We start from the raw sequence: 19,295 nt of genomic DNA on the forward strand, positions 1-19,295 counted from the left end.
TGAGGAGAGAGTGGAAAATAAATGGTACCAAGTGTGAAACATAACAATTATGATATTGTGTCCTGGGTTGCAGTGTATTCTATTACCATCCTCAGGAGCCGTTGAAATCAGGTGGGGCAGTGTTTCCTTGCCTCCTCCCCCCAGACTATCTTCTGTTAATGGCCCATCATTGTCCTGCCCCCTGACTCAGAGATAACTCCCTCCGGACTATCTTCTGTTAATGAGCCTAATCAACACTTGGCCTCATGACTCATTACCCCATTGTGAGATGCTCCACCCAGAGGGAGGAACCAAGCATCCCATTGTGGATATAATCTGGGACTCTGAACACTAGAGACAACCTTTCCACTGGATTTCCAGGGGACAGGAGCTACACAGCCACCATTGGACTTTCTGAGGAAGAGCAGACTCTTTTACTACAGGATCACTGCTTCAGAGGACTGCAGCCACCATTCTACCAGACTGCTACCACCACCCTGCCTAACAGGGTGTCAGGTTGTACCTTGACTCTGTCAGTTTGAACCAATGTTTTCTTTTACTTTTTTTCTTTTTCTTTAATTTCCGTTAAATTGTTATTCTGACTTGGTGCCTCCCACTGGTTTGTTTTCAAACTAGTACATACTGGTAACACTTTCATAGCTATTTCATTTTAAAGCCCCCAAGTCAATGCACTTTTAGCCATGCATTTGTGTGATCAAGGATTTCACACCGAAATACATGAAAACTGTGTTTTTATCCATATAGAGTCATGCACTTCTTTCATTTCTTGAGATTCTGTTTTATGGTGAAGAAATCACATGGGCTTGTTTTCTCCCCTCTATTCAGCCTCTTAAGTTAGAGCTTGCAGCAGTATCACTGCTACATCATCTGTTCCCAGAGAACCAGATTTTGTAGTATGAGTTTTTATCTGACTGCCATGCTCCATTTTTTCAGTTGGGTCTCATTTTTCTTCTCTTTTTGTGTTCTCTACCAATCTACTTAGATTTCCTCCCCCTCCCCATTCTTTTTTGTTTGTTTGTTTTTTGTAATTCCAACTTTGTCCCAGCAGCTAATAAAGAAGGGGAAAAGAGAAAACATCCAGGAAAAAATGAAAACTGCTGAGCTGTCTCTCTGAATTTTTGGGTGGTGCAATGGCTGGCCAAGGTCACAGAACAAAGATCTGTCCATGAGTAACATGAAAGTTTCGGTTTGTACTGGCCTCTCCTGAAGCCTGTGTGGCTTTATTTTGATTTCACTTCCATCTGAGTGCCAGTTAGATTGGATACTGTGATAATCCCATGAGAATGCACTAAAAATCACACTACTGGAGGATCTAGGGTGTGCTATACTTGGCATTGAATCCTGTAGTGTCTAAAGATACGATGAGAAACAGTATGTGATACCAAGACGTATTGGATTTAAACTGTAAGGCTAGAAACACATGGTTTCTGTCACTGAAAACTGGGAAACAGCTGTGCCTCTGTGTTGTTATGAGACATATCTCTTTCATCCTTTTTGTTTGTAAAATGTTTGTCATATATTTTTACTGCAGTTCCAGTCCAATATGCATATCAGGAAAATCATACAGTGGAAATCAGTTGTATAGCCACACCATCAAAAACTTTTGGCAGCCAATGGTATTTAAAGGAATGCAGCAGCAGTAGAATTCTTCCCATCACTTGGAGTCTTCAGCTGCAAACAGACTGTGGGCCTTGAAAATTTGCTTTTGAACCCCCACTTCATTCCTGGGTGTGGGAATCATGGGGTAACATTGTGATTTGTTCTATGTGCATGGATGGTTTAAGACATTACCATCCTGTGAGGTGCTGGGAAACCCTAGAAACCTACAAGGGATGAAAGCAGGCTTCTTCAGAAAGCATCAAGGAGGGGCTTGTCACTGCAGCACCTGCAAGACCTTCAGCTAGCCCAGTTAGATCTCCCTTTTCCTGCACAGCAGGCACATTCATGAGTCAGGGACCTGGGACTCTTTATGTTCCCATAAGCATTTTGAAAACATTAATCCTATTCTTCAGCATACAGAGCAAAACAAATCCAGAACTGGTACCTTGGTTTATAGTAAAGAGATGTGTAATCTCCTACCTGTTCTGGGGGCATTTCACCAGGTAATGCTTCACTGTTAAAGAAAAGAAAAAAAGAAAGAAAATGTGGCTTCACACCAACATAGTTTAGGAATTTCAAATGGGCACTGCAGACAGACCTGTGTTGCTGAGACTGTGGAGTTGCCAGGTTGTTACACTGGGAGAGCTCCTGATCGTCACCATACATTATGTTGTGCTTTAAAATGCAGTCTGACTCTAAGACATAGCTAGTCTTGGGAGAGGGGAATGTATGAAACACCAAAAATCTGCTGTGGAAATGCCGGGCGACACGCATTCCAGTGGTCAGCCCAGCCAAAAGACAGCTTGCTAAGGAAAAGCACAGCAGGCCAGTAATTTTACTTTGAAGACTTTTATTTCCCTTGTGGTGCCTGTATTTATTTCCAGAAGCCTGAAATAAACCATTCACCCACAGGAGCCACTGCTGTTCCTAATGTAAGTCAGATTGTGACCATAGGCGTAAAGGATCGCCTCCTGGGATCAGATCAGAGGTCCAGTCCAGCCACTATCCTGTCTCTGACAGCTGTGTGTGTGAGCTGCGTAAATCCTTCTACTTCCTATTCCTTTGAGTCAGTAGTCCTGAGCAAGGGCAGCTGCCCCCACTGCAGCCTTTTAGGAGCCAGGGTTATTAAGATGCTCTTTTGTGGCTTTGTGGCTTCTATGCCTCTCTTAAAGGACAGACTCTGTCTCTTCTGGTCAATCTACTGCCAATTTCCATCTCAGAAGGATGAGAGGGTGCATCCCTGGGTCATGATGTCAAGTTGAATACAACCTAGACATGCCACTCCCTTCTTCTCTGTTCTTTAAAGGACCACAAAAACCAGACAACAGGGCACTCACATGACTATGCCCCTCTCTACGGGAAAGTTTTCATATTTGAACTTAGCTAAATTCTCCCATTCCAAGGGAGCTATACAGCTAGCTCCCTGTTTTGGTCCTAAGGAAAGGGGAGCTGAGAGCACCAAGAGCTGGGACTAACACAGAGGCCATGTTTAAGCTAGTGAAGGCAGTGCTTCCATCTACCTGCCAGGCCTTTTTTAAATGTACAGGAGAACAGTAGGCCTGACCCTCTGGGAGTAAGGGGATGCTCATGTACAGTGCTGACATGCTTTTGAGCATGCAAATATTCAGATATTTGGGTAGCGAAGAAAGGTTTTAGCAGCTCAGAAGAACCTACTTTTTCTCCTTTGTATATCCTTATTCTATATTGTATATTATTTCAATATTTAGCTGGTGTTGGTTCAATGTAAATAGACCTTTCCTCCGAGTTGCTTATATGGTCACAGCAGTAAATTGACAAAACCAAGCAAATTCTAACCCAACGTCTGCCCAAGAAAAACTGGGATACATCAGTCTAGTGCTTGTGGCTTCAGGGTGACTCACCATGACCAACATACTTAAGTGTGGGTACTCCCTTGGCACAGAACCTTTGTCATCACTTTACAGGGTAGGAAGAATAACATCAATCTTGCTCCTTCCTCTTGGCAAGCAGAGTTGTTGGGTTCAGTCAGAATCAGAGTTACTCTACTAAGTGCACTACTAGGAAGATGGAGCCACAGCCTGAAATGTGTTTGTGGTCAGGCAAGGGCTTCTCTATACATCTATTTTTGGCTTACATGTCTTCTCACGTGTGTATCTGAGTCACTCATTCCTTCGTGGGATCTGTGTAGGCTGCAGAGGCAGCAAAGTCATGATTCTCTCCTGTCATTAACAAGGCAAGGCACTGACCAAACTCCTCCTGAAAGCTTCTCTTCAGAGGTGGTCCTTACACTCTCCTCTGACATGGTGGCTGCTAAGTGTGCTGGTATCTCATCCTTGCAGCTTGTGTGAGGTCTCCAAATAAATGAAATGAAAGTAGAGCCTGCACTGGTTACTCCACAGATCTGAAGTAGCACATCTGTTTACAAAAACACTGCTTTGATGCAGATGTAGCCTCTTTGAGAAACCCTATCTGAGGCAGAGAAGAATGAAACAGTAACCCTTGATCTTGAAATATTATTATGAAAAGACAGATTTGAATGTTGAAATGATGCTTCAGTTTCAAAAAATACAGTAAGTGAGTGCTAATAAAACCCTTCAAATTCCCAAGAATATTGACAGCTACTCAGGAAAGGAGAATAAAACAGAACAGAGTAAGATTGCTTTGAAACCACCCTACATGTTTGGAGAAACGTGACTCATGCAAGATTTTAGCTTCTGGTCAGAATGCAACTTAGTGATACAGCATGTGGTCTCCTCTGAAAGAAGTTCCAACGACCAACTTATGTTTGTGCAAAGGCGAAAGATTTTTGAAAAGTCTGAAGCAAATTTGAAGTGAAATGTCTATTAAAAGGGAGGAAAATTCCTTTGTTCATGTTTGGCTGATAGAATTTTTTTTCTACCAATTTTATTTAAAATTACAATAAAGGCAAGGCAATATTTATTTTTCCTGCTTCCTCTGCATTCTCTTAATTCTCTTCTCCCCTCCCCATGCCCCCCTTTTTGGCAAGGTCTTTGCAGTCATCAGGAATGGCATTTCACTCACCTGTGGATCTCCTCCTGTTCAGAAGTGACTGACAGAGAATGACAAGTGTAAAAAGGAGGACACTGATGATTCCTATGGAACACACAAACACTGCATACACGTACAGATCTGAAAACCAAGCACAGATGATAGTCAGTGTTGCAGCTGATGCTCCATGGTGATAGGCCAGAAAAAAGTTATGTCTGCAAGATCCAAACAGGCTCTGGCCCAAAAGATTTTGGGTAACTGCTCAGAAGTAGTTTAACCCTCTTGAAGCTTTCCTGTAATATCCTGCTCGGTTTAAAATTTGGTTGAAGTCTCCATAAATGCAAATAGGTGTAGCTACACTTATGAGTTGTGGCTTTCAGGAGCTAACAAAGGACTGGTTTGGGTTTTGGGGTTTTTTTGAGCAACATCTCAAAACCCAAAAGGACTTCAGTTGGGTTATTTCCCAGTTCAAACAGCTGTACTTTTTTCTTTTGTAACAAAAGGGAAAAACAAACACACAAACAATGAAGCAAGAAAAGTGACAGTGGGGAGAGTGTTGAGTGGCTGGGGAAGAAGGAAGAAAGGCTGCAATTGTTTCTTTTGCTGGCAGCACTGGCTTTTAACTTTTGTATTTTTTTTTTCTTTTTCAATCTACAGCCTTAGGTTCCCTTTATGGCTTTCATTCAGGTGTTGTAACACATTCCCAGTGCTTATCTTCCCATTGGCCATAACAGATATACAAGAAACTGAAGCTGGACGCTTCCATTCTCTTTTGTCCAGCACCCCTTGTACTTTGTGGGATGGTTTCTCAGGCAAGGCCTGGGTTTGCACAGGAAATAGCAAAATTGGTCCTGATTTGGGGCACTTTAGGTGTCCTGTAGCATTGGAATAAACTGACATTGAGTATAGAACCAGAAGCAGTTAGATGTATCTTTACCTTCAAAAAACTTCCAGGCTTCATGGTTTTTCTTGAAAGTGGGATGATCAGAAGCTTTTGCTGAAATCACTGAAAAAAACCAAAGAAGATACAACAAAAACTGAAAAATGTGTGGCATAAAAAGTTAGAACCTCTTAAAGTAAATGTATTCTGCCTTAGACTTCAGTGCCCCAAGATCTTTCTTCATCTAACTGCCTTTTGATGAAACACTTCAGCTGCACAGAACTGTCCCCTCTGTTTCAGGAGGAGGATGGGTGACTGTCAATATCATAACAGCTGTACAGGCTAGCACCAGCATCCAAATGCTCTGACTGCTGAAACATTGTTCCAAACCCTTTCTGCTCTCCTCAGCCAGCTTGTTTATGCATGCTGATATTTTTTATGACATCAGATTAGATGATGTCACTTATGCCAATTCCATGATTTTTCTTCCTCTAGCAATCATTGCAATGAAATGTGAGCCTGGTAATGTCCTCCAGATTGCCAGTGAGGTCTGAACCTCCAAGAGAGCTTCATGTGGCAAATCATTAGAGAACAAGTATCTTACTGGAAAGGAATTCATTACAGAGAGCCCTGCAGGGATGTGAAGAGTGGGGCTAGATCAATGGATGTACAACTTTCAGGACTAATGAAATCTTCTATTCAGTTGTGATGGGAAGCTCATCCTGGATGTTTTAACAAATTACTCATTTGTTACATGAAAGCATCACATGTGTAGATTTCTGGCAAGTATTTCAGAATAACTTCCCTGGAAAAAAGGGCTTTTGTTCATTTTGGGGAAAAAAATAATCTTGCATTCCTGTATCTTGCAACATTTTTACCATTAGAAAATGCCACATGCAACTAATACTGAAGAACTCAGACTCTCTTCTGTGGCAAATTCTGATATATAAACTTCCCAACAAGACAGATTGTTGTGATCATCTACTTTTTTGTTGTCCATGCCAGTATGACTATAGTTGGACTGCCTAATTTTCTGTATTTGTCTTCCTACAAGTAGTCTCTTCGCTTGGACTGTAAACCATTTGGAACATGTATTACTCTAAGAGACATGCAGTCTCTTGAGGGATTACATGATTGTAAATGATGTTTCTGGGGTGCTGCATATTGTTCTGAGATATGGATTAGAGTTTTCTGATAGGAAGGGAGTAGAAGAATTTTTTTTTTTTTGGTCTGTGATAAATTGGTGTTTTGGTGTATTCTCTACTGTAAATAAGACTGCTAACTTGGTTTTAGGCTGACATTGACCACACAAGCCCAGGAAAGGAGCAGATGCCTTTAATGAGAAGATGGGGGAAGGGAAAAAGGTTGACTTTATCTTAGACAGAAGACACTGCAGGCTGGATTAGGAGACACTTCTTGGCAACACTGGCACATGGATTTCTCTTGGTTTTACTAACAAGGTTTAACAGTAGCCTTCTTGTAGATGCTATCTGATGTCTTGTATTCACGATGAAAGGGGCAAACTACAACAGTTTAAATTTCAGGTGGACCTGAAAACACTACAAAGTTGCTGTACTTGACATGAGTGCAGGAACAGAAGACTGTAAGGACTCCATCTGCACAACAAGGCTTCTTTTCCAAAGAAATGTACTTTGCCTCTAAAGTAGAAGCCAGATATGTAGCTAAAATTAGACTGTCATCATTACACAGTAAGGAACTGTAGCGTGTAACTCAATTGTTTTTCTGTAAGTCCACTATGTGTATTTGTGCAAATTTATGTGTTGCAACAAAATGTATTTGCAACTTCTTAACGGCCTATGCAAATTTACACGTGCAAACTTGCTAGCAAATAACAAAATCTAAATATAAATTAATAGCAGTAGATACTACAGATCCAGGTTGCTTCAAGAGCAAGTTGCATTTTGAAGAAAGAGAATTGTCCTTTTCTTTTCTCTCTGGAAATTTGTGTCTTGCACAGTAACCTCCTCTTCCTGTGTGAATAAATAATAAAAAAAAAAATAGACCGTGCTTTTTCTGCTCTGCTTGATGTGCAAAATTTTAAGAAATTTGCCTGGTGCTTTAGCATAAAGATACTATTTTGAATTGGGCATAACTGCAGACACATTACTGGAACAAAATGTTAGGCAACACAGCAACTGTGATGTGGTGGAACACTGCTACCTTATTTGATAAAGCACAAGCAGTACAACTTAAGTATCCAAATGCTTCAGGCAATTTGTATTGCTCCTTTTGTTGCATCCTGGGTCTAACTGTAATATAAATAAATCCCTTTGCAATAAAAAGTGTAACTGATCATAATATAAAATACAAAATGTGTTTGGAATAAAATTTCCTTGAAAAGCCCAAGTGTTACTGTTGGGAAAACTGGAAGCTTTTATCACTGCTCAGAAGAGTTACCTTCCCTCTCAAGTGCAGCAAGTTCTGTACACTCAGGGTGCATTAGCCAAATGCTAGCAAAGGTGGTCCTTTTTTTCCAGTCAAGAGGCTTTAAGTGGTAAAACAGTTGCTATGACATTTAAAGATATGCAATATTTCAGCTATCTTCTGGTATCTTTAATCTGGATTTAGAGTTAGAATAAATATGCTTTTGGGGGGACCAGGGTGGTTGTGGTGTTTGCCTCAGATCCCCATAGGGTGTCTACAACTCTCTACAGGTTGGCCAGCCTTCCTCCCTTGTCTCAGGTCTCCTGCTCTGCTTTGGTTCATTTCAAGTGAAGTAATAGAGCTGAGCAGACTGTGAAAATGATGAAGTCACAAGTCTCAAATCCCTATTCTGATTATATATTCATGACTCATACTAGAAATCAGGGGAAAAATATTATTTAAGGACTAGACTGCAAAATGATGGATTTCCTTCTTTTCAACAACTGCATTGATCTGAAGCCCCATACTTTGGCTATGAAAACCAATGAGCAGTTTCAGTGTTACAATCAGCAATAGTCTGAGAAGCTACGAAAGCTGTGGAGTGTCTCTTTGGGAGGAGGGGTACAACAGGTGGTGTGACAATATTTTATATTGCTTTTTCTTCTGCTGCCACTTACTTGGAACATGCCATTCCCTTTCCAAGAACTTCTGACAAATCCAGATGTTTCACTACAGGCATTTAGGAACAATGAGAAAACACTCTATACTGCTTTCTGGCATTATGTTTAGGGCTGTCCCTGTGGGAAATCAAATTTTCTGTTTATAAAGACACAAGTAGGGGGCTAGTTTGCCAGCTAGCACTGATGGCACAGCTGCTGAGCAAAACCAACTCTCCAAAGGAGTCTGCTCTCAAAATCCAACTTCACCCATCTCTGAAAGTGTGAGTATGGTGGCATAAGATTTGAGCTAATCCATCCTAAAGAGATGGCTTGTTTTCAACTTGGTTCACATCTGCCACTTGTTGCTGGCCATTTTATCCAAAGTTCAATACCAGCAGGATGGCCATTGCTTTTCTAGCTCTGCTTTCTGGCTGCAAGTGGTGTAAACAATAGTACTGAAGTGGTACTAAAAGTGCTACTTACCAGCTGCTGCTAGACTAGAACTAAGAGTAAGAGAAACACCAAGAGAAGGGCAAAACACATAAGCTGAGTACTAGGTTTTCTTCTCTTATCCACAGATTACACTTAAAAATAATCTAAGTTCAAATGTCGTACGGATGAACTTCCAAGAAAAAAAAAGGGATCACAGGACAAGAAGAAATTATAGACTTGAAATCAATAGTCTCTCACCTCTTATTTCAGTAGCTGCTGTACCATTTGACCATGCTGTCCACTTATTTCTGTGTTTGCCAATTTCTTGGACTTTGCATATATAATGTCCTTGATCTGTTTGCTGGAGGCTTAAAATAAGGAATTTGTACATAGTTCCATGTTTCTCTTTGAGAAGATGAAGTCTTTGCTTTTGAAAATGATGAGTATAATTTCCATAATACTGGACAGACCCAAACTTTGTCATTTTGATCATCAGATGCTCCTGGGTAGGTGATGCAGCGAAGACCCACCGCACAGCCAGCAAATTGTCTGTCTTTCTCTTTTGAGAAATGTGGCAGTAAAGGGTAGCATTATCCCCCTCGGAGTATTGCACTGTTGGTCCAGGAGAGACTGTCACATTTAAAGCCTCACAAACATCTGCAAAGGAAAGAAAAGATGGTGAGAATCCTCCATATAGGCACAACAGCACCATGATCTGTCCCAGCATGCAAGCCCACAGCAGGTAAACTGACAGTATCTGTTTAGTGTGCAGCAATTTAATGACCTTGTAGACCCTGACAGCATCTGTCTGTGAATGTTAAAGATGGCATGAGGCCCTCCTTCAGTGAGCCTGCCCTAGCATTTTTTCTGTCACTAATCAATAACACAGAGCTGACATGGAGACCTTGTTACTGTCAGAGGACCAACTTTATATAATCTTTTATCAGTCTGAACAAACGTATTGGAAAGCTGTTCCGTGACCAGCCCTTCCGATGGCTTGCATCCTTCTTAGGACTCCCAGGCTAAATGGTTTCAATAGCCAGTTTATGCTCATTTGTTCCTGTGCCAGCTTTAAGCTTAAAATAGCGTTTTCTTCTCTAGAGCTTACTTCCTGACTCCATATACAAAGCAATTATCTGGCCTCAGCCTTTGCTTTGTTGAGCTAAAGAAGACAAGCTCTGTTAGTCTCCTCTAGTAAAGTAGTGTCTTCCCTATTCACCCTAACAGCCCTTCTCTGCATTGGTTACAGTTTAAATTTTGGGTTTGATTGTAATTATTTTAATTTTCTTTTTATTTAATTGACTGCAGTTATAGGCAGTATCTGGAAAGAAGTTCTTCAGTGTCCTGTGGAATACTCACAGTACTTCTCAGATTTGACTGGGATATACCTTGCCTGGTACATCCCAGAATTAACTTGTTTTTTCCATGATACTTTCATATGTGATTATATGGCAGGTTATATATAGCATACTTGGGTGTTTTCTCTTGTCATTTGCAGTTCAGCTCTCAGTGTATCAAAGAAATTCTTACTAATCCCCAAGTATGTGACTTTGCTGTACTAATTTCTGCTCCACTTCTGTTACCCCATCCTCAGTTTTACCTATGTGCCATCCTTGTCTTATGCTAATTTGATAAGGTCACAATTTCAATGTTCATGCTTCTGTCTACCTCTTTTAGACATCATTTGCGCAAACCTTATTTCATACTGTTCCCTAGATTATCACTGGAAGACCACTGAATTCTCTATATCCTACAGTTCTCCATGTCCTCTGTTTTAAGTAATGTTCTCCTTGCCATAATCCAGTGGTCATCTCAAACCTGGGTTAAATCCAGCAGACTAGATTTTCTGGCTACAAATTCAAGTTAATCTGACATTATTTCCATGAAAAAATATGACATGAGATCGTATTGGGACAAATGATTATTCCATTGTTCCATTAATTCTGATTCTTGTCTTTAATGTTCTTCATCCTAAACCTCACTTAGACCAGTTGTTTGCCTCTCTGCTTTACTTCTAACAGTAGCCACTATAGGTGAAGCTTGAAAAAAGTGTCCATAGCTGTTCATTAGAGGAAGATTTCCCTTTCCTAACCTAACTGATTTATACTGGACTGATTTTCTGAGGCATGCGAATCAACACTCATTTTATTTCCTTCCTAACGCACATTAAGAATGTCCTGATTAGTCACATCAGAGAGTGATCTATTTTTGACCAACGGTGTATTGTGGCAATGTGTTCCCTAAATGACTTGTGATGTGTAATCTACCCATCTGAGGGCATCCACTAGAGAGAGAACCATGTTCCAGCAGTGAGCAAGCACTCCCTGCAATGCACTCTGCAAAGCATGAAATGTCCTCTAAACTGTGAACTTCCTGTTATGTGAATACTGTACTGTACTCAAATACTAATGAGAATTGCAACTCTGGGAGAATTATTTTTTCATTTTTGGACACTTTTCTAGCACATCAGCAAGGAACATTTTAACAAAGGGGATGAGAGTTTTGGCAGAGACTATTGTCTGACATCAGCTCCTGAAACACAAACATGTATTTATCTTCAAAATAAGCAAGTAAAGTATTTCCATTCTATTTCTGAAGGAGTACTGGAGACAGAGACACTGGTTTTATGGTCCCAGTGAAGCTGTGAAATGAAGCAGTGAATTATATCACCTTATTTACAGTAAATCCACTAAATTAAAGAAGTTGAATTGCAACTGTTTGCGAAGAATTCTGAAAATTAATAGTATGATAATTATTTTGTGCCACTTCAGTCGAAATCTCCAATGAATGGCAGGTTTATTCCAAGTAGACATTTTTTTTTTTGTTATGAAGGAGAAAATATTTTGTATAAAGAACAGTTTGGCTTTTTAAAAAAAATTTTCTTGAAGAAACTACAGCTAAGCATGGATGAGGTTATTGATAAAATTATTTGTGCATTATGTTTGTGTCTGCAATTCATGCAAATGCCAAAGAAAGAGGTTATTTTGCATTGTAGAAAGCATATAACAGGATGTCAAAATTTTAAATTAAGACTGAATCCCACCAAAAGCTTTCCAGGCACGAAACTTCAGTTATTACTCTCTGGACTTACCAGCCTTGGTGCTTTACCAGCAGAAGGAAAGCCAGTAAATGGCTGTCTCTGCCATTGTGAAGGTTGTGCTGCTTAGTAAATATGGAATAAGTTTAAGATTTTCAACACTTTTGGGGTCTTCAAAAGTACTTAGGCAATAAATGTTTAACAAATAATTTATAAAATTATCGTTTGGGTAAGTTAAAAACACAGACCTTTTTTTTACTGAAATTATGAACATGTCGTGAAAACTGTAAAGAAAAACAATTATGTCATTTTCCTGACATGTGAATTTCTTTTTTGAAAAAGCTGGCTAGGAGTAATTGTGAAATAGAGTCCCAAAATAAAAGGCAAAAAGCTCATTGCTTAATTCCAAACTAGGCAGAACACAGTGCCAGGAAGTACCCAAGAGAAAATACAGAGGAAGTCAGATATGGTGATGATGGAAGCCCCTGTGAGAAGATAAAGCGGCATTGTACATGGAGACTCTGATCCCTTTCTAGCTGTTTACACTCATACAAACATTGGTATTTTATACCTAAGGCTTCTACTTTGCCTCTGGGGGCATGCCTTTTTATAAGGATGTATCAAATTTTGCATCCTTCATGTGTTCTGATCAGTGGGAACTTATCTCCTCGTCTTCCTTCCGTGGCTCCTATTGCTGCAGCTGCACAAGTACAGCAATGGGGAGAGTTTTGGAAATCTCATGGTGCTTTTACCATGGTATCAGCTGATGTGGAACAGGGTCAGGCGATGCTTTACATAAAACAGAAAAACAGTATCCATTTGACTTTATCCTCCTACTGCCATTGGAGAAGGAACAGTGGATTTTGAAGGAAAGTTCATTTGCCTCCTATGTGGAAAGGAAAACCCTCATTCAAGCTCTGAGACACGAGTGGACATGTTTCTCCTGTCTTTAGCAGGCACTGGTCAGCCCCAACATGAGGTTTACCCTTGTTATGGGCTCCTTGCCAAGAACAGAAGACTTCATAACTTGAGAGCAGGGTTGTGTGCCAACTGTACTGAATTTCTAGACTTCAAATTGCTGTTTCAAGTGAGGAATCACTGCTTTTCTTCTGCCTTCCCAATATAGCATGATGGAGCCCTTCAGGTGGAGCTCACCACAAGAGTTTTAGTCTCATTTCCACTTGGAAAGGGAAATTATTTATAGGAAGGGGGAGGAGAGAGAGTCAGAGACTTGGTGATTCCTTTGCAGTGTGCTTAACCATCAAACTTCTCTCCTTTTTGCAATGAGCTCACTTAGTTGCTCCCATCCCAACATTTCAGCTGCTCGCTTCTCTGGTACACTCTACCTGCATGTCTCAGTAGCCTGTGGGGAGTCTGGAAAGGTGACTGCTGACTAAGAGCTGTTTTGAAAAAATCTCACTTTGAAAATAGTCCAGTTCTGCTTACACCAGTTCAAGTCCAAGAATTAGCTAGGTTTGGAGTTTGCTGTCTGCCATACTGCACAGCAACATAGTTTCACAGCACTGTCAGTAGTACCAAAATATACTTCTAGCACCCAGAAACTTGTTTATATTGGGCCTCTCCCCTCTGTCTGTGCTGGAACAGTGGCAAAGGACTTAAAGTGACCACTCGGTCCTTACACGTGGTGAGCATTTTCAGCATGGCTGTGGTTCTGTGGGAGAACCCCAGCTACTTCAGTTGAGATAGGAGTGGAGTTGTTCCTGTGCACAACTGCTCACAGTCCAGGTTTGGTGTTGTACACAGGCCACTCTTCCATCCTCCATGGAGACTGACAGGCAGAATCTTCAACCCAGCGTACAACCCAACCTGCTGAGAGGACTGATAGCTGGGGGACTGGGGTATCTGGGGGGCTAGAGGGGCATACGACTAGGGTGGTTACCTTCTGATCTCAGCTTTCCATGACCAGAAGCATATGGGATGGCTTTTATCTGTGTTGTAGTTTGTTCAGTGAAGCTATGCTACTGTCAAAGCCTGCTTTAGTTTGATTTCTTTACGATTAAAAAGAGCAGATGAGCCAGGAAAAAGCAAAGTTCTTTGTTTAAATGAAAGTAATTAGGAGCTGGCTAGCAAGAGCACCGAAGAACAACCAGCTGTTTGCAGTTGAACAGATCTGTCTGCAAGTTTCACAAGTCAGAGGCTCCCCCTCGGAGAAAGCTTCTGCATTGACTAAAGATGGACTTGAACCAAACCTCTGCCTCCACCATCTCCTGCCGTTCTGCAGTGGAGTTCGAATTCAACTCTTTCATTAGCCTTGAATGAGGACTTCACCACCCCTCTAAGCTCACTGCACCTGGAATTCAGATCCAGACTATATCTGTTCTGCAGCTTCAGGACACAAAACGCCAATATACCTTTGTTTTTGGAGGCATAAAAGGTCTTAAAAGGGAGGAGACTTTTTACAAGTGACCTACAGGTTCCATTTCCACCTGATGCCAACGGGATTAGGGCACCTGTGGAAAAAAAAAATGCCAAATCTCCCTTCACTTCGGCTTTGCCTGGCATACAAGACGGCCGAGGACGCATTTCCATGAACCTGCATGGAAAGGGCTTTCTTTTCTAAAGAGGATCCGATCGCCGTGCAGAAGCGCTGCTGCCGGGAGCCCGGGGAGCCGGCGGCGGAGCGGGGTAGGGATGGGGCCGGGCCGGCGGGGCTGCCCCGGTGGGACCCCCGGCTCTCGCTCAGCGCCCGTCCCGCCGCCCGAGCCCGGCGCTGCCCCAGCCCCGCCCCGGCGCGGGGGACCCGGGCCCGCTCCGCGGGGGCTGCCCAGGCGGGGCCGGGGTCCCGCCGGGGGCCGAGGGAGAGTTCCGGCCCCTCCGGGCGCTGAGCACCGCGGTGCCGCTTACCTGGGGCCGAGGCCGTGGCCAGCAGGGCGGCCAGCGCCGTAGCCAGGAGGCGCATGGCCCGCGGGGTGCCGGCTCCCGTCCCGTCCCGTCCCGTCCCGTCCCGTCCCCCTCTGCCGAGCTGCCTCCCTCCTCTCCTCCCCGGCCTCTCGCCTCCTCCCCGCCCGGTCCTCCCTTCTCCCCTTGCTTTTCATCTCCTCCCCTTTCTCCTCCTTTTTTTTTTCCGCTTTCTTCCTTCCCTCCCTACTCCTTTGCGCTTCCCAGCGTCCTGCCCCCCTTCAATTCTCCTCTTTTTCTTGCCCCTCTTCCCTGTCGTTTCTGTCCGCCGCACGCCTGTAGGGTGGCATTAGGGCTAGACAGGGATGCTCCATCTCTAGCCTCCGCGATACTCCCTGTACGCACACATACGCACCTTGCCCAAAGGACACGGATCTGTGTTGATGGGAAATGGGAAACTCCCTCCCTCCCTGAGCGCAGAAAACCTCTGTACGAGCAGGTAAGGCAGCCCGGCAGCTGGTGGCTGTGGGGTAGACTGCTGGGATGGGGAAGGCATCCTCTCAGGGTTCCTGAAGGTGTTGCAAATTTTGCAGGCACTCATGCCGATTCCACTCATCCCACTCCGTAACTGGAACAGGACCACCATTCCCTGGCTGTTCTAGTTAACATTATCTCCCATTCCCTGGGTTCAGGTGGTGGCAGCCTGGGGACGAGGAGGTCTGGCAGGCAGGACTATCCCATCAGCAAGCATAGGGATGAATGTTGTAGGCATTTAGAATACCTGTGCCAGGACATTGCATACGGTGCTCTGGTGTTTGCCCTCTGCAGTGACAGCACCTCCTGACCACTGACAATCAGCCTCTAAAAATGTCCTGAATGAATTGATACAGTAGCTTAAGGTGCATCACCCCGAGGTTACCGTCCTTGTCTTCACAAATGGTACTATAGTGCTAGGCCAGAAAGTACAAGGGAAGTTGGCACCTTGCAGTCCATTCTTGCCTTTCCTCGGTGCTCCTTTTGAAGTGTTTATCACTTGAAAGCCTACAAATCTCCACAGACATGGATTTAATACTTCTACCAGCAGGTATGATGGGTTATGCCTGATTATATATTCAGGTTGCATGAAGTGTGGATGATACAAACACACTGGCATTCCTTCGTCCCTGGATAGGGCAATTAGTATGGATTTAGCTACTCCACCCCTCTCCTAGTAATCACTTAGGCAGGAAAATACATGTCTGCTTTTAAGCATCACAGATAATTTAGCATGTGCTGAATCTGATCCTTATGAGACTGAAAACTGCCTTTAAAATCTTGCATTTTGTTTCCTCCAGGGACAGACTTCTGTGTCTGTACAGCAAATACTTCTCACAAGAGAGTGACAGGTCTGGATTATGCGCGGAGCAATCGGCAGAACTGAGGAAGCAGAAGCAGTTGTTACAAGTTATACTGCCTGGGGAGATAATTAGAATTTGTAGATTCAAATCTACTCCTTTAGCACAGGGAAATCCTATCAAAGAGATAAGCTAATTCAAAAACAAACAGACAAATTCACCAAAAACATTCCACCAGCAATTATGCAGTTTGATGGTCCTGATGGAAACTCCATTTCAGGAAGTCACTGGACTACTAATAGAAAGGAAAACAGGGGTGACTGATTTTGCATACCCTTCCAAAGCATCTGCTCCTTGCCATTGCTTGATAGTAGATATTAGGCTGGATGGACATCTTAAACCTTCTCATATAATTCTGCTAGGCTCATTCATGCCTCACTCCATGTCTCTGATGAATTCCTTCAGCCTACTAATTTTTTAATGGTGTGTACAAAATACTGGTGTAAAGACATCAATAAGGACTGCCTAAGGTCTCACGTGAGTGCAGAGCAGAAAGACGCACTGCGAGTGTCAGTATCAACATTTGTTGTTTGTCAACAGTCCCCATTCCTCGCTGCATTAACAGTTCCTTTAATTGCACCAAGAACCCTAACAAGCTTTGGGACAGAGCTAGATCATTTTACTGGGGAGAAGGCTTCATATGATGTATTTGCCTATGAAAGAAGGCAGAAGAAAAGTCAAAGGCACATCCGGACTTCTGAAATCTCGTGTCTGACATTTTACTGAAAACATACTCCTTCTGTTTTGAGCTTGTGATCTCTGTACTTTTGACAGTTCCCTCTGTGTTGTGGGTTCTGTCTTTTGTGTAGAATCACTTTTACTGCTCCCCCCTGCAAGTTCTTCAACAACATAAAAACACAAAAAGTGATTCTTACTCTTAAAGGGATATTTATTCTAAAGTTCCAAATGTACTTTAAAAAGTGGTCTAGGCTGGAAGTCTTTTTTACTTGTCATTGCATAAATGAGTTCAGGTGATGCTGCCCTTTTAGGTTTTTTTATTAAGGGAGAGCTTTCCTTTGCACAGATAGAACAGCACCTGTAGATCTATGTACACATCTCTCTCTTGCTTACTCTAAGTTTTACCACCAGCAGCACTCATCAGGTAACCCAGCACCTAACATACCTGAGTAAATCTGCATTGTGCCAATCTCTTAGGATATACTCATGGGCCAGACAGCACTAGTCAGGCTAGTGAGCTGTGGACAAACAGAAACTTCTGACCTCCCATCTTCCCAGGTTTGATGCTGACTTGCTGGATGATTTTTTGCAAATTGGTTCTCACCTCTGAGCTGCAGATGGGTGAACTGCAACCTTCCTTTGTGCCTCTGTTGGAAGTGTTTGCTGTTGGGGCAACCAGCATGAAAGGTGGCAATTGCATGATTTGCATTTCTTTGCTGTTAAAATCTTTCATCCCTTCCACCCATTTGTTGCAGCTGAGATGTTTCTGCTTTTGTAAAGTGTTTTTCCAAGATTTTTGATGTCTCTTACCTGACACCATCACAGTTTACCCATGCACCAAAAATCCCAAAGGCCAAATGAACGTGCAGTACAATTCCTTTTTCCCCCCCCAGGCCAGTGCACAGCTCTCTCTGTAAGACAGTGCGCCTCTCTTTGCTGACGCACGCGAGTGGAGCCTCTGACCCGCAGGATATGGCTTTCTCGGCTCTGGCAGCACGTATGTGGCCTCGTTTCCTGCTGAATGGGTCTGCTCTGAGGAGAAAAGTGCCTGATCAGCACTCCAGTGCAGCTGACACAGCTCAGACTGACTGACTGCAGAGCCTGGAGCCCCTCTCTCGCTGGGGCAGTGTTAGTGAAATCATCAGCCTTGGTCGCTCGGGCTGAGACCTGCTGTGCAAACCCCCTTTGCCTCTCTGCAAAGTCACATCTGTCAGGAGAGGTAACCACAGCCTCTTGGCTTTTGCTGTCCTGTCCTCCCTCTCTGGCTGTTCTTAACCCACCTTCTTTCTTTGAAAGGTCTTACTTGCGTCCCCAAATCTGTGTCCAGAATCTGCTGGAGGGTTCCTGTGAGCGGGATTGTGGCTTGCCCTTACAGCAGTGTTGCAGTGTGGCAGAGGGACACAGTGACATCCACTGCAACTCACACTGGGCTGCTTCAGCTGGGCTCTAGCGTGGAAAAAGGTCTTCCCAAGGCTGCAGGTCTCACCATGTGTTGATGGGCTGGGGTGGGCTGCCTGCTTTCATACGTGGTACGCTGCTAAGGAGAGTTATGCTTGTTCTGAATGGTGTATGGGAATTTGCTGCCCACCTGCAGCAATAAACAATCTCTCTGAACTTTTTGTCTTTCACCTGGGCATTATCTTTCAAAGCAACTGCAGCTTATCACCCTTCCACACCTCATGCAGGCAGCATGCAAAGATACTGCCTGCCTGGAACCCACCATCAGAGACATGAGTTATGGCCAGGTCTTTTTCAGAATCCAGCAGATAGCTCCTATGGCCCAAGGAATCCTAATTAAAAATGAATATTCAGTGATTAGAGATGGATAAAATCCAAACTGTTTCAATGTTGCCAAGCATGGAGGGTGTTTGGATCTGTAACCAAACTTTCCTATTCCTTTAATGCGCCAAGTTACCTTTGAACTGTAGCAATCCAGAACTTCTGAACAACGTGGTTCTGCCCCTGGCATTTTTCTATGGCTATTTTGTGGGCCAACATGTGGAAAATACTGTTTTGTAAATCCAGCTCTTTGTCAACAGAAAAAACACTGTGTAAGAGCTTACAAATTGTAAGCATCATACTTTTAGGTCTGTGAACATCATGCAATGTTTACACAGTGTTTGGGGTTTTGATGGTATTTTTCTTGTGGCCATTTATTTCTGACTGATTGGAAAATTGCTAGATAGATATGGTGATATTATTAACTCCAGATTTCCTTTCCCCCCATGTGAAGTGTCCTTCTTCCATTCCCTTTTCCTTTTTTCTTTCAGGGTTATGAATGAATGATACTGATGTATCTGGGTAGGGTCTGAGGTTTCGTGGCTGTTGTGCTTCCAGAAGTGAAATCCTTACCATTGATGCTGTAATGTATTTTTCATTTTCTC

The 19,295-nt window shown here is 42.9% G+C and overlaps 1 protein-coding gene across 2 annotated transcripts in view; it reads right to left on the reverse strand.

Moving 5' to 3' along the window:
- The window catches only part of VSTM4 (V-set and transmembrane domain containing 4), a 32,943-nt gene extending 17,973 nt beyond the window's left edge, over nucleotides 1–14,970 (reverse strand). Inside the window, exons 1-5 of one of the 2 annotated variants that reach the window (XM_042018868.1) lie at nucleotides 14,846–14,966; nucleotides 9,202–9,600; nucleotides 5,525–5,593; nucleotides 4,621–4,728; nucleotides 2,080–2,113 (exon numbers count right to left, since the gene is read on the reverse strand). In XM_042018868.1, coding sequence (XP_041874802.1) covers nucleotides 2,080–2,113; nucleotides 4,621–4,728; nucleotides 5,525–5,593; nucleotides 9,202–9,600; nucleotides 14,846–14,900 — 665 coding nt within the window. In that variant the 5' untranslated portion in view covers nucleotides 14,901–14,966. Of the gene's footprint in view, nucleotides 1–2,079; nucleotides 2,114–4,620; nucleotides 4,729–5,524; nucleotides 5,594–9,201; nucleotides 9,601–14,845 lie in introns of both variants that reach the window. The other variant, XM_042018866.1, reaches the window with a different exon arrangement.
- Between the last annotated feature and the right edge of the window lie 4,325 nt (nucleotides 14,971–19,295).

The sequence above is a fragment of the Corvus kubaryi genome, unplaced genomic scaffold, assembly GCF_017639235.1.
Source record: "Corvus kubaryi isolate FWS band 111438036 unplaced genomic scaffold, C.kubaryi_AGA036_p1.0 138, whole genome shotgun sequence".
Classification (NCBI taxonomy): Eukaryota; Metazoa; Chordata; class Aves; order Passeriformes; family Corvidae; genus Corvus; species Corvus kubaryi.